Below are 14397 nucleotides of genomic sequence, written 5' to 3' on the forward strand. Positions count from 1 at the left end.
ACATGTTATATCATTACAACACAAATGTATACCAAAATGTTTTATTTAATGTACAGTACCAAAAATGTTAACCTGCAAACACTTCATGATTTTCATGACAGAATACCACAAACAACTCAAGAATGATACCTATACACTAAACAAGTGCTAAAGGAATCAACACTTTTTACCCCCTTTTTTGTGATAAAGATTTTTTTTTAAATGTGTAGATTTTTTGGGGTTGAATTTGTAAAATTCAATGCAAAGAAGAACAAACATCAAAATACACATAACAAACACTCAGTAAACACAATGTTACAAACACGGGGGGGAAACAGAAGAAGACCGAGCCAGAAGACAGAATAATAGTAAACTGGCAAATTAAACTGGTAAAGTGTGGCAAAGAGGTCGCCAAATTACAGGAAGACTTTTTCTCTGGTCTGTCGCAATATGATCTCTGACCTCTGACCTATTTTTAAACAAGCCAACTGAATGCAAATCACATCTCTTTCAATTACCTTTACATTTTTTTTATTAAACTCAATGCAAACACACATCTTTTCCAACAGGCCAGTAGCAGCTGTCGTAAAGCAGCCCATGACCAGCCCAGTCTCTACCAACCATACAGGTAAGTTCTCCCTTCTTCTTCACCTTCTCCCTTACCTGTCAATAGGATGTTTCACTTATCATGGGGATTGAACGACCCTGAGATCAAGATAAAGAACGACACCAACTGACCATCAGCTGTCAGGAATAAACTCACCATTTCTTTCCTCTCTCCTGTTGTCTTTCCAGTTTCTCCGGTGAAGCAGGCCAAACCTGTCCCCACTACCACTACGGCCACTGCCATGGTAACACAGGGCTCCATCCTGCAGCTGATACCTACCTCCTCTAGCTCCGCCTCCCTGTGCACCGTCACCTCCCAGAGCGGCCCCACTGGCACCCTGCTCCTCAAGACCACCTCTGGCTCCAACGTGATGGGCCAGAATGGCCAGCCGCTCCTCATCCAGCTGCCTCTCTCTGCCATGGCCAACGGCGGGGCCGGAACCCTGGTCAACATCCCTGTGTCCTCCTTCGCTGCAGTCAACTCACTCAACAAGGCCAAGACCACTACTCCCACCACTACCTATATCCTCAAGGCCGGCCCCACCACCTCCACCATGGCCGGCCCCACCACCTCCACCATGGCCTTGCAGCCCATCTCCTCCACCACCCAGCTCTCCCCAGCCATGTCCCCAGCCCAGATGACTCTGGCTCGGGCTGTGTACCAGGGGGGCACTGGGGGGATCAGTACGCCCAGTGCTGGGATGTCAGCGACCACAGCCAGGGCGCCGGTTCAGGCGTCCTCTGGTCCAGCCGCTACGGGCTCGGCAGCTCCAGGACCTCCTTCGGGGACGGCTATGACGTCAAAGACAGGTGGGTTTTCTAGCAACAGGCCTGATAATATCCTATACTGTATGTGGACAAGATTAATAATTGCATTTATATGTACAGTTGAAGTCGGAAGTTTACATACACTTTAGCCAACTACATTTAAACTCAGTTTTTCACAATTCCTGACATTTAATCATCGTAAAAATTCCTTGTCTTTGGTCAGTTTGGATCACCACTTTATTTTATGAATGTGAAATGTCAGAATAATAGTAGAGAGATTTATTTCAGCTCTTATTTGTTTCATCACATTCCCAGTGGGTCAGAAGTTTAGTATTTGGTAGCATTGCCTTTAAATGGTTTAAATTGTCAAACGTTTCTGGTAGCCTTCCACAAGCTTCACACTAAGTTGGGTGAATTTGGGCCCATTCCTCCTGACAGAGCTGGTGTAACTGAGTCAGGTTTGTAGGCCTCCTTGCTCACACATGCTTTTTCAGTTCTGCCCACACATTTTCTTTAGGATTAAGCTCAGGACTTTGTGATGGCCACTTGGGGTCAATGTCCATTTGGAAGACGCATTTGACTTCCTGACTGATGTCTTGATGTTCCTTCAATATATCCACATAATATTTCTGCCTCATGATGCCATCTATTTTGTGAAATGCAGCAGTCCCTCCTGCAGCAAAGCACCCCTACAACATGATGTTGCCACCCCGTGCTTCATGGTTGGGATGATGTTCTTCGGCTTGCAAGCCTCCCCTTTTTTCCTCCAAACATAACGATGGTCATTATGGCTAAACAGTTCAATTTTTCCAAAAAGTACAATCTTTGTCCCCATGTGCAGTTGCAAACTGTTGTCTGGCTTTTTTTATGGTGGTTTTGGAGCAGTGGCTTCTTCCTTGCCGAGCGGCCTTTCAGGCTATGTCGATATAGGACTTTTGTACCCGTTCCCTCCAGCGTCTTTACAAGGTCCTTTGCTGTTGTTCTGGGATTGATTTGCACTTTTCGCACCAAAGTACATTCATCTCTAGGAGACGAAACGCGTCTCCTTCCTGAGCGGTATGATGGCTGCGTGGTCCCATGGTGTTTATACGTGCGTACTATGGTTTGTACAGATGAACATGGTACCTTCAGGCGTTTGGAAATTGCTCCCAAGAATGAACCAGACTTGTGGAGGCCTACTATTTTCTTTTCCTGAGGTCTTGGCTGATTTCAAGCGAAGAGGCACTGAGTTTGAAGGTAGGCCTTGAAATACATCCACAGGTACACCTCCAATTGACAAATGATGTCAATTAGCCTATCAGAAGCTTCTATCAGAAGCTTTTCCAAGCTGTTTAAAGGCACAGTCAAGTTAGTGTATGTAAACTTCTGACCCACTGGAATTGTGATTATAGTGAATTATAAGTGAAATGATCTGTAAACAATTGTTGGAAAAATGACTTCTGTCATGCACAAAGTAGATTTCCGAACCGACATGCCAACCTGCTGTTTGTTAACAAGAAATTTGTGGAGTGGTTGAAAAACTAGGTTTAATGACTCCAACCTAAGTGTATGTAAACTTCCGACTTTCAAAGTGATCAAAGCACATCCACTCAGGATGTGTAGCACCCAAAGCAGCAAAATCCAAAAACCTGTTGTAAAAGAGAATATTATCTAACTGTTTTCTTTCCCATGTCTGTTCCATCCCTTTCAGATAACCAAGCAACAAGCTCTACTCCAACCAAAACGGGGGCTCGACCCAAAGGCTCCTTCATAGACCTCACTGAGGAGGAGGAGGAGGAGGATGATGATGTGCTAGGTGAGAATGAACCTCAAAACCATCTCCAAATTCCTCCCTTTCAACTCCAGAGAGGTCTACTAAATTATTGAGTTATGCCCTCTAAAATAGTGAATATTGTTGCTAATGATGTGAACAATTCTGGATAAATAAATATGAATTGAATTCCCTCTTCTGTCCTCTATTCTTAATTCCTTCTCTTTAATTCTACAGTGACTGGTGTGAGAAAGGCCATTACGACTGCGGTATCGTCCTCTTCAGTTACCCAGCGATCTACTGGACCTCCTCCGCTGATCAGCACTCCTAGTGGTGAGGCATGCACAATACATAGTCATTGATATTGACACTATACACAGGCAGTTAGGAAAGCTAAGGCTAGCTTTTTCAAACAGAAATTTTGCTGGGACACTGTTTTGCTGGAGTTCTGGGATACTGTAAAGTCCATGGAGAATAAGAGCAACTCCTCCCAGCTGCCCACTGCACTGAGGCTAGGAAACACTGTCACCACTAATAAATCCACTATAATTGAGAATTTCAATAAGCATTTTTCTACGGCTGGCCATGCTTTCCACCTGGCTACCCCGGTCAACTGCCCGGCACCACCCACAGCAACTCGCCCAAGCCTCCCCATTTCTTCTTCACCCAAATCCAGATAGCTGATGTTATGAAAGAGCTGCACAATCTGGACCCCTACAAATTAGCCGGGCTAGACAATCTGGACCCTCTCTTTCTTCTTCACCCAAATCCAGATAGCTGATGTTCTGAAAGAGCTGCACAATCTGAACCCCTACAAATCAGCCGGGCTAGACAATCTGGACCCTCTCTTTCTAAAATGATCAGCCAAAAATGGTTGCAACCCCTATTACTAGCATGTTCAACCTCTCTTTCGTATCGTCTGAGATTCCCAAAGATTGGAAAGCTGCCGCGATCATCCCCCTCTTCAAAGGGGGAGACACTCTAGACCCAAACTGCTACAGACCTATATCTATCCTACTCTGCCTTTCTAAAGTCTTCAAAAGCCAAGTTAACAAACAGATTACCAACAGATTTCGAATCCCACCATACCTTCTCCTCTATGCAATCTGGTTTCAGAGCTGGTCATGGGTGCACCTCAGCCATGCTCAAGGTCCTAAACGATATCATAACCGCCATCGATATGAGACATTACTATGCAGCCATATTCATCGACCTGGCCAAGGCTTTTGACTCTGTCAATCACCACATTCTTATCGGCAGACGAAACAGCCTTGGTTTCTCAAATGACTGCTTCGCCTGGTTTACCAACTACTTCTCAGACAGAGTTCAGTGTGTCTAATCGGAGGGCCTGTTGTCTGGACCTCTGGTGGTCTCTATGGGGGTGCCACAGGGTTAAATTATTGGGCCGACTCTCTTCTCTGTACACATTAATGATGTCTCTCTTGCTGCTGGTGATTCTCTGATCCACCTCTACGCAGACGACAACATTTTGTATACTTCTGGCCCTTCTAGTGACTTCCCATCCCGCATGAGGGAGCGTAATCATCGACTGACACTAATTAGCATAATGCAACGGACATAAATATTCCTAGAAAATATTCCTATTCATGAAAATTTCAAGTGAAATATATTGAGACACAGCCTAGCCTTTTGTTAATCACCCTGTCATCTCAGATTTTCAAAATATGCTTTACAGCCAAAGCTAGACAAACATTTGTGTAAGTTTATCGATAGCCTAGCATAGCATTTTGTCCAGCTAGCAGCAGGTAACTTGGTCACGGAAATCAGAAAAGCAATCAAATGAAATAGTTTACCTTTGATGAGCTTCGGATGTTTTCACTCACGAGACTCCCAGTTAGAAAGCCAATGTTCCTTTTTTCCAAAAATATTATTTTTGTTGGCGAAATAGCTCTGTTTGTTCTTCACGTTTGGCTGAGAAATCGCCCGGAAATTGCAGTCACGAAAACGCAGAGAAATATTCCAAATTAGCTCCATAATATCGACAGAAACATGGCAAACGTTGTTTATAATCAATCCTCAAGGTGTTTTTCAAATATTTATTCGATAATATATCCACCGGGACAATACGTTTTTCAGTAGGACCGATTGGAATAATGGCTACCTCTGTATTTTACGCGAGAATCACTCTGGGAGCATCAGGTGACCACTTGCGCAATGTAGCTGCTTACGGGTATTCTTCAACATAAATGCGTAAACTACGTCACAATGCTGTAGACATCTTGGGGAATACGGAGAAAAAGTAATCTGGTTGATAGCCCATTCACTGCTCAATAGGGACGCATTGGAACGCAGCGTTTTCAAAACATGAGGCACTTCCGGATTGGATTTTTCTCAGTCTTTCGCCTGCAACATCAGTTCTGTTATACTCACAGACAATATTTTTACAGTTTTGGAAACTTTAGTGTTTTCGATCCTAAGCTGTCAATTATATGCATATTCTAGCATCTTGTCCTGACAAAATATCCCGTTTATTACGGGAACGTTATTTTTCCAAAAATGAAAATACTGCCCCCTAGTCACAAGGTTAACTAACCTCCAGACGAGCTTCGATGCCGTACAACTCTCCTTCCGTTGCCTCCAACTGCTCTTAAATGCAAGTAAAACTAAATGCATACTCTTCAACCGATCGCTGCCCGCCTGTCCAGCATCACTACTCTGGACGGTTCTGACTTAGAGTATGTGGACAACTACAAATACCCAGGTGTCTGGTTAGACTGTAAGCTCTCCTTCCAGACTTACATTAAGCATCTCCAATCCAAAAATAAATCTAAAATCGGCTTCCTATATCGCAACAAAGCATCCTTCACTCATGCTGCCAAACATACCCTCGTATTTTATTTTAATTTTACCTTTATTTAACCAGGCAAGTCAGTTAAGAACATATTCTTATTTTCAATGACGGCCTGGGAACAGTGGGTTAACTGCCTGTTCAGGGGCAGAACGACAGTCAGCTCGGGGGTTTGAACTCGCAACCTTCCGGTTACTAGTCCAACGCTCTAACCACTAGGCTACGCAGCCGTAAAACTCACCATCCTACTGATCCTTGACTTCGGCCATGTCATTTACAAAATAGCCTCCAACACTTTACTCAACAAATTGGATGCAGTCTATTACAGTGCCATCCGTTTTGTCACCAAAGCCCTATATACTACCCACCATTGCGTCCTGTATGCTCTCATTGGCTGGCCCTGGCGTCATACTCGACGCCAAACTCACTGGCTCCAGGTCATCTACAAGTCTCTGCTAGGTAAAGCCCCGCCTTATCTCAGCTCACTGGTCACAATATCAGCACCCACCCGTATCACGTGCTCCAGCAGGTATATCTCACTGGTCGCCTCCAAAGCCAATTCCTCTTTTGGCCGTCTTTACTTCCAGTTCTCTGCTGCCAATGGCTGGAACAAACAGCAAAAATCACTGAAGTTGGAGACTAGAGGTCGACCGATTATGATTTTTCAATACCGAATACCGCCAAAAAAAAGCCCATACCGATTAATCGGCAAATATATATATATTTGTAATGATGACAATTACAACAATACTGTATGAACACTTATTTTAACATTTACATTTAAGTAATTTAGCAGACGCTCTTATCCAGAGCGACTTACAAATTTAACTTAACTTCTTGACGCTACCCATCCCTTTAGCGGGATAATTGTCATCAACAACCTCTGAATTGTATAGCACCACATTCAAATAATATTACTAAAAATATTTATATTCACATAATCACAAGTGCAATATAGCAAACACAGCTTAGCCTTTTGTTAATCCACCTGTCGTGTCAGATTTTGACAATATGCTTTACAGCAAAAGCAATCCAAGCGTTTGTAAGTTTATCGATCACTCGACAAAACATTATGTACACCTAACATCAAGAAGGAAGCCTGTAAAGAATAAACATAATCCAAAACATGCATCCTGTTTGCAATTAAAACTGCAAAAAATGTGGCAAAGAAATTAACTTTATGTCCTGAATACAAAGTGTTATTTTTGGGGCAAATCCAACACAACATATCACTGAGGACCACGTTTCATATACTGAACAAAAATATAAATGCAACATGCAACAATTTCTAAGATTTTATGTTGTTACAGTTCATATGAGGAAATAAGTCAATTGAAATAAATAAATTCGGCCTTAATCTATGGATTTCACATGCTGGAAATACAGATATGCATCTGTTGGTCACAGATACCTTAAAACAATGGGCCTCACTATGGGCCTCACAGTATCTTCACAGTCTCTTCACAGTATTACTGTGCATTCAAATTGCCATCAATAAAATGTAATTGTGTTCGTTGTCCGTAGTTTATGCCTGCCCATACCATACCCCCACTGCCACCATGGGGCACTCTGTTCACAACGTTGACATGAGCAAACAGCTTGCCCACACAACGCCATAAACATGGTCTGCGGTTGTGAGGCCGGTAGGACATACTCCAATATCTCTAAAACAACGATGAGAGAAATTAACATTAAATTCTCTGGCAACAGCTCTGGTGGACATTCCTGCAGGCAGCATGCCAATTGCAAACTCCCTCAACTTGAGACATCTGTGACATTGTATTTTGTGACAAAACTGCACATTGCATGTATGGGAAATTTCTGGGATCTTTTATTTCAGCTCATGAAACATGGGACTAACACTTTACAAGTTGCGTTTTTATGTATTTTTTCAGTATATGATTATGATGGTCATAATGTTCCTTGGCAGGGTCATAAGCAAGCATAGTAGTGGGGCTGGCTGCATCATGTTATGAGTATGCTTGTAATTGGCAGGGACTAGGGAATTTTTTATGGTAAAAAGAAACATACGTTTTTTAAATCCTAGAGGATAACCTGGTCCAGTCTGCTTTCCAACAGACACTGGGAGACCGTCACCTTTCAGAAGGACAATAACCTAAAACAAGGCCAAATATACACTGGAGTTGCTTACCAAGACAATGTTGAATGTTCCTGAGTGGTCTAGTTTCAGTTTTGACTTAAATCAGCTTGAATATCTATGGCAAGACTTGAAAATGGCTGTCTAGCAATGATCAACAACCAACTTGACAGAGCTTGAGGAATTGTAATAATAAAATAATGTGCAAAGCTCTTAGATTTACCATAAATAGTCACAGCTGTAATCTCTGCCAAAGGTTATTCGAACATGTATTGACTCAGGGGGTTGAATACTCTAATCAAGATATGTTTAAAAAAATAAAAAATAAATATTTTTTATATAAACAAATATTAGAATTTTACTTCCACTTTCACATTTAGTATTTTGTGTAGATTGTTGACAAAAAAATGACAAATCAATTTTAATCCCACTTTGTTAACAGCAAAATGTAGAGGCGCTGTAAAGTCTAAGATCTTTGATTGGCTGAGGCAGAATTTGTGACCGGAAATAATCAACGCCAGCTGGACTTGTTAGCATATGGCTAGGTGTGCCAGGATATCTAATTGGAATAGCTAACATGTAGCGTTCTATCACGTGCAAGTACGTAGACCATTTTAAATGGACAAAAAGTTTACGTTTAAACGTTTTCTAATGTTCACATATGGACCCCATATCACCCTGATATTACTATAACACTCATGAGATTCTAATCTTAATTGCTGGATGTTTTATGATTGTGGTCAGTCAGTTGACACAATTTAATAGAATTCCAATCTATTAGCCTAGCCATGCCTGTTATTTAATGTGTATAAGTGTTATAAGTCAGCTCTGTCTATTTGCTCTGTAAAAGTTTGCATATAGTTTTTTTACTGAAAGAATCTTGTGATCCATGCAGATTTGAGGAGGGGGATGCTTATTCTGTTATCTAATTTTACATTGTCCTCTCTTTACAGGTACAACATCAAGAGCATCACCTCAACAGTCAGTTGGCGGTCCTCATCTGACAGTTCACTACCGCCCCCCTCTGGTGAGTTTGTTACCGCTGAATCTATTTCTCATATTCATATTTTTATTTGAATCATTTGAGTTCCTAACACAACACAATGAAATACAAATAGGCAGCTCCTTGGCCACCTATATAAAGTAATGACCTTTAAAGATTTATCCTTACTTTTCATATTTAATATAGCTTTTGTAAAATAACATTAAAATATATTGTACTGAAGGACATGTTACAAAGGTTTTTGTTACAAAGGTTACTAGAGGGTGAAATCATCAAATATTTCAGAGAGATTTACTGACCTCATCACATTGATAGAGAGTCTTAAATGGGTCTTCTTTGTGATGTCACACACTGTCACATGATTACCATCATGTGATATGCTTTAAAATGGCTTTTTACCTTTGTTATACTGAATGACATTGAGGAAGCGCAAAATTCCGGACAAAAGTTGTTCAAGTTTAAAAAATGTTTTTGTTACAGTATGTCGCCCATTAATCTATATATTTTTGCACACACTAACACACACAAAAAAAGATGTTCGCCTTGCTTCAAGTCCTTAGGAAACTGCAGATTTCTTTTTTTAATGTATTATTTCTAACATTGTTAGCCCAGAAAATCTCAAGTGTTCTTACATACAGCCGGGAAGAACTATTGGAGATAAGAGCGACGTCAATTTACCAACATTACGACCAGGAATATTTATTCCCGAAGCGAATCCTTTGTTCGGACCTCCATCCTGGACAATGGATATAATCCCAGAGGCCGACCCAAAACATCGTCGTCACTGCAGGAGAGGCAGATGGAGCGGCCTCCTGGTTAGACTTAGAATGGTGAGCACACCACTCGCCGCTTCCGAGCATATTAGTCGCAAATGTCCAGTCTCTAGACAACAAGGTGGACAAAATTAGGGCATGAGTTGCCTTCCAGAGAGACATTAGAGATTTTAACATTCTCTGTTTCACGGAAACATGGCTCTCTCGGCATATGTTGTCAGAGTTGGTACAGCCACCAGGTTTCTTCATGCATCACGCTGACAGAAACAAACATCTCTCTGGTAAGAAGAAGGGCGGGGATGTATGCCTCATGATTAACGACGCATGGTGTAACAATAAGAACATACAGGAACTTGAGTCCTTTTGTTCACCTGACCTAGAATTCTATAAAATCAAATTCCGACTGCATTATCTCCCAAGAGAATTCTCTTCGATTATAGTCACACCCATGTATATCCCACCCCCACTTCAACGGCCCTGAAAGAACTGCACTGGACTCTATGTAAACTGGAAACCATATATCCTGAGGATGCATTTATTGTAGCTGGGGATTTTAACAAAGCTAATTTGAGAACAAGGCTATCTAAATTCTACCAGCACATTGACTCTAGTACCCGCTTGAGCAAAACACTGGACCACTGCTACTCTAACTTCCATGATGCATACAAGTTCCTCCCCCGCCCTCCCTTCGGCAAATCCAACCATGACACCATCTTGCTCATACCGTCCAATAGGCAGAACCTCAAATAGGGTGACGAGATCCATTCAACGCTGGTCTGACCAATCGGAATCCACACTTCAAGAGTGGGCTGAAAAAGCCTCAGACAATAACATATATTTATGCAAATTTATTAGGAAGCAAATTTATTAGGAAGTGCATTGGAGATGTTGTACCCACTGTGACTATTAAAACCTACCCCAACCAGAAACCGTGGATAGATGGCAGGGAATATGGCCAAATATAAACAGTGTAGTTATTCCCTCCACAAGGCAATTAAACAAGCGAAATGTCGGTGTAGGGACAAAATGGAGTCGCAGTTCAGCGGCCCAGACACGATGTATGTAGCAGGGTCTACAGGCAATTAGACTTCAAAAAGAAAACCAGCCACGTCACGGACACCGACGTCTTGCTTCCAGACAAGCTAAACACCTTCTTTGCCCGCTTTGAGGATAATACAGTGCCACCAACTCAGCCCGCTACCAAGGACTGCGGGCCCCCCACCTCTCCTTCTCCATGGCCGACGTAAAACATTTAAATGTGTTAACCCTCGCAAGGCTGCAGGCCCAGATTCATATTCCATCCCTTTACATTTGTGTTTATAAGTTAGTGTGAATTTGTTATTACTTGTTAGATATTACTGCACTGTCGGAACTGGAAGCACAAGCATTTTGCTACACTCTCATTAACATCTGCTAATCATGTGTATGTGACCAGATTTGAATTATGCTATGGGTGTTCATTTATATTTTTACGATTAATTTCTACATTTTAAAAATACTTTTGTCATTAGAATTTTAACCCGGACAGTTACACTGAAGGACATTTTGACATTTTAAAGCTCAATAACTACCTTAATTTAATAGTTTGCAACACAAATATTTCTGTGTCAAATGAAGGGTAAGAGTTGAGTGATTTTAATATTATATTTATACATATTTATCTTCTGTAAAATGAATGGCCTTCGGACACCAAATGTACACATCTCGTCTTTGGCCCATATATGTTTATGTATGAAATCCGCCCTTCAGTATCACGCTTTTGTCCTTTAGCACAACAAAAGTTTCATGTTATAATAAATGTCACCCGTGATGCTGAATAACAGTAGCTTTGTTATCCCATGTTTTCACTAGTTTACAAAATGTAATCATGCAATTCATATTTACTTGTTGTATGAATACTGAATATTATAATTGTAAACTATTTTATGGCATTTTAAGGTATTTCAAGGAACATTATCTTTATACTGTAGATGCCATTGTCTAATAAGGCTGCACGGCACAGACAAAAGATTAACGCAGATCCAGTTGCTAGGGAGGAAAGATTAGCCAGAAGAAAAGCACGGTATTGTTTTCATGGCTTCATGCTACTGTCAGCAACAGAATAGGATATAATAGGATATAAAGCTAGGTGGATAACACTTAACATTAAGTTGTGCTATTACACTGTAGTTAATGTTTTATTGCACTGCAGTTAAGGTATAACTGATGAATTATATTAGTTAATATAATATTACACACACATGGATAAAAAATGGATTATGAATTATATTAGTTAAATGCTGCTTCACATTTGGGGCACTATGAAAAATTGAGGCTGTACAAGTTTGAATTGAAGTAGTTTGATGGGCATTTTATCTATCTATTTTGTGTAGGTATCTTGAAATTGCATTTGTGTACCTGCATTGAATAGAAATTTACCAGTTGCAGTGTAATAATGCATAATACTTAACTATCATGTAATAATGCAACTTAATGCAATGTAAAGTGTTTTCCGCAAGCTCAAGTTACAGTAGAGTGATTATTATTAACATTAGCAGTGAAATAGGAACAAAACATATTTGGGAGAGGGAGTTGATTTAACTTTTAAACTTTGATTAAGTGTTATCATTGTATAGCTTACTATTAATAAACTAGTAATAACATTTCATGGATGCAAATCCTATTCTGTGCCCGTGTCAACTATTGCATTTTCATTTTTTAGCTATCAGAGAAGAAAAAAGGTTGTCAATCCTGATCATCCACCGATCCATACAATGACACAATCTAATGCTGAAAAAAAGAGGGGAAAATTGAGATTAAATCAGAGGAGGTGGCGTGAAAAAAATAGAAAAAATTATTGTGGTGATGAATTTAACTCCAGTGTCCACTGAAGGAAACTATTTTGAGCAGCCCCCTGAAATACTTGTACAAGTACAACATGAACCTGCACCTCCAGAGCTGGAGCAACCATCTGAGTGCTTGACTCCAGAACTAGAGCAATCCCTTGAGCCTCAATCTCAAACACTGGAGCAACCACTTGCTTCCTCTACTCCATAAAAAGTGAAAAGGGTATCAAAGCGTTGCAAGCGGCTGCAAAAAGAAAAACGAGAACTAAAGAAGAAAATTCTCCAACTGGAAATGCAACTAAAACAATCGCAACAAAAAAGTGACAAATTACGAAAGGGCATGCAAAGGTCAAATCAATTGAAACGCAATCTAACTGAAAAATACAGGCCACGAGGGGAAAATAAAATGTATTCCGCGAGGAAAACACTGGTCATTGCATTTCTTAGTAGAGATGAAAATAGTGGCCTTGACACGGTCATGCAAAAGAAGATTCAGAGGCGCATACTCATGAAATCTCTAAAATAACACCATGCAGAGTACAATTCAGAGGTGGATGGGACACTCGCTGTCATACAGACAGTTTTTACGACTGTGGCCACTTTACATTACAGAGCCGAAGGCACATGACCTCAACACCTGTGCGTGTCTCGATCACGAGAATGTGAAACTTCTAGTTGACAGGTTGAGCCAAAGCGGGTTGCTGCAAACCTCAAGCGTTTCCGAGTTACTGTCTTCCATTGTCTGTGATCTCAAGAACAGGCAATGCATGTACCGTCTTTGTGCAAAATTATGCTATGATGAAATAGAGCTGGTCCTACCTGAAGAGAATGTACTAATTTCCTAGCAACAGTGGCAAAGGGAGAAATCAAGCAATGGAGAAAGGTCATTCTCAAATTTTGTCCGAAAAAAAAAACAGATGGGCAAGTGGCTCGATCTGGTTAAAAACTTAAACGAGTAACTGGATGCACTTGAGAGGCACCAGTTTAACTGGCTGCACCAAGTTGAGCAGTGCCAAAACTGTAAAGACACACTTAAAGAACACAAGGTTGTAATCCACATGGACTTTTCTGAAAATTATGCATGTCAGCTGCATACAGAGGTTCAGGCTTTTCATTTTGGGGGCGGCCGTAAGAAGGCAACTATACACAAGTGTTGTGTACACACCACAGGAATGCCAATCCTATGCCGCCATTTCAGAGTCCCTCTGGCATGACGACCGTGTGGACTCATCTGAAGCCTTTCTTGGATGATAGGAAGGGAAAAAAACATTACAAACATTACATTACCACACTACATGCATGAGTGATGGCCCCGTCACGCAATATAGAAATAAAAATTATTTCTACCTCCTGAGCACGGTGTCATTTCTCATGGGTTTCAAAGAGGTCTTTTTTTTTTTGAAGTCCCACGGAAAAGGTGCTCTTGATGGGGTCGGTGGTTCAATTAAACGTTGTGCAGATGAGTTTGTCAAAAAGGGCGGTGACCTCCAGAGCCCAAAGGAGCTCTACACCATGCTGGGGAAAACGCAGTCAAGCGCAAAATACTTCTGGATTGAGGATGAGATTAACCGATTCTGATGAAGCAGTTCCAAATGAGTTGCCAGCTGTCAAATAAACCTTAAAAATCCACCAGATCATCGCAAAGGAACCTGGAAAGATCCACCATCGAAGAGGTGTCCTGCTTCTGCTCCCGAGCAGGTAACCCCTGTGAGTGCAATGCTCCAACAGAGGTGGACTTTCAGAACCAAAATGCAGAAGACAACCTGTCCCCAATGGTGAAACCACC

General features: G+C 41.2%; 1 protein-coding gene across 1 annotated transcript in view; it reads left to right on the forward strand.

The window, feature by feature from the left end:
• LOC118364793 (activating transcription factor 7-interacting protein 1-like) overlaps positions 1-14397 on the forward strand; it is a 33401-nt gene that overhangs the window by 16577 nt on the left and 2427 nt on the right. The window contains exons 9-13 of the mRNA XM_052490291.1: positions 549-607; positions 775-1395; positions 3044-3148; positions 3341-3436; positions 8964-9037. Coding sequence (XP_052346251.1) covers positions 549-607; positions 775-1395; positions 3044-3148; positions 3341-3436; positions 8964-9037 — 955 coding nt within the window. The remainder of the gene's footprint in view (positions 1-548; positions 608-774; positions 1396-3043; positions 3149-3340; positions 3437-8963; positions 9038-14397) is intronic.

Source organism: Oncorhynchus keta, chromosome 32 (assembly GCF_023373465.1).
Source record: "Oncorhynchus keta strain PuntledgeMale-10-30-2019 chromosome 32, Oket_V2, whole genome shotgun sequence".
Classification (NCBI taxonomy): domain Eukaryota; kingdom Metazoa; phylum Chordata; class Actinopteri; order Salmoniformes; family Salmonidae; genus Oncorhynchus; species Oncorhynchus keta.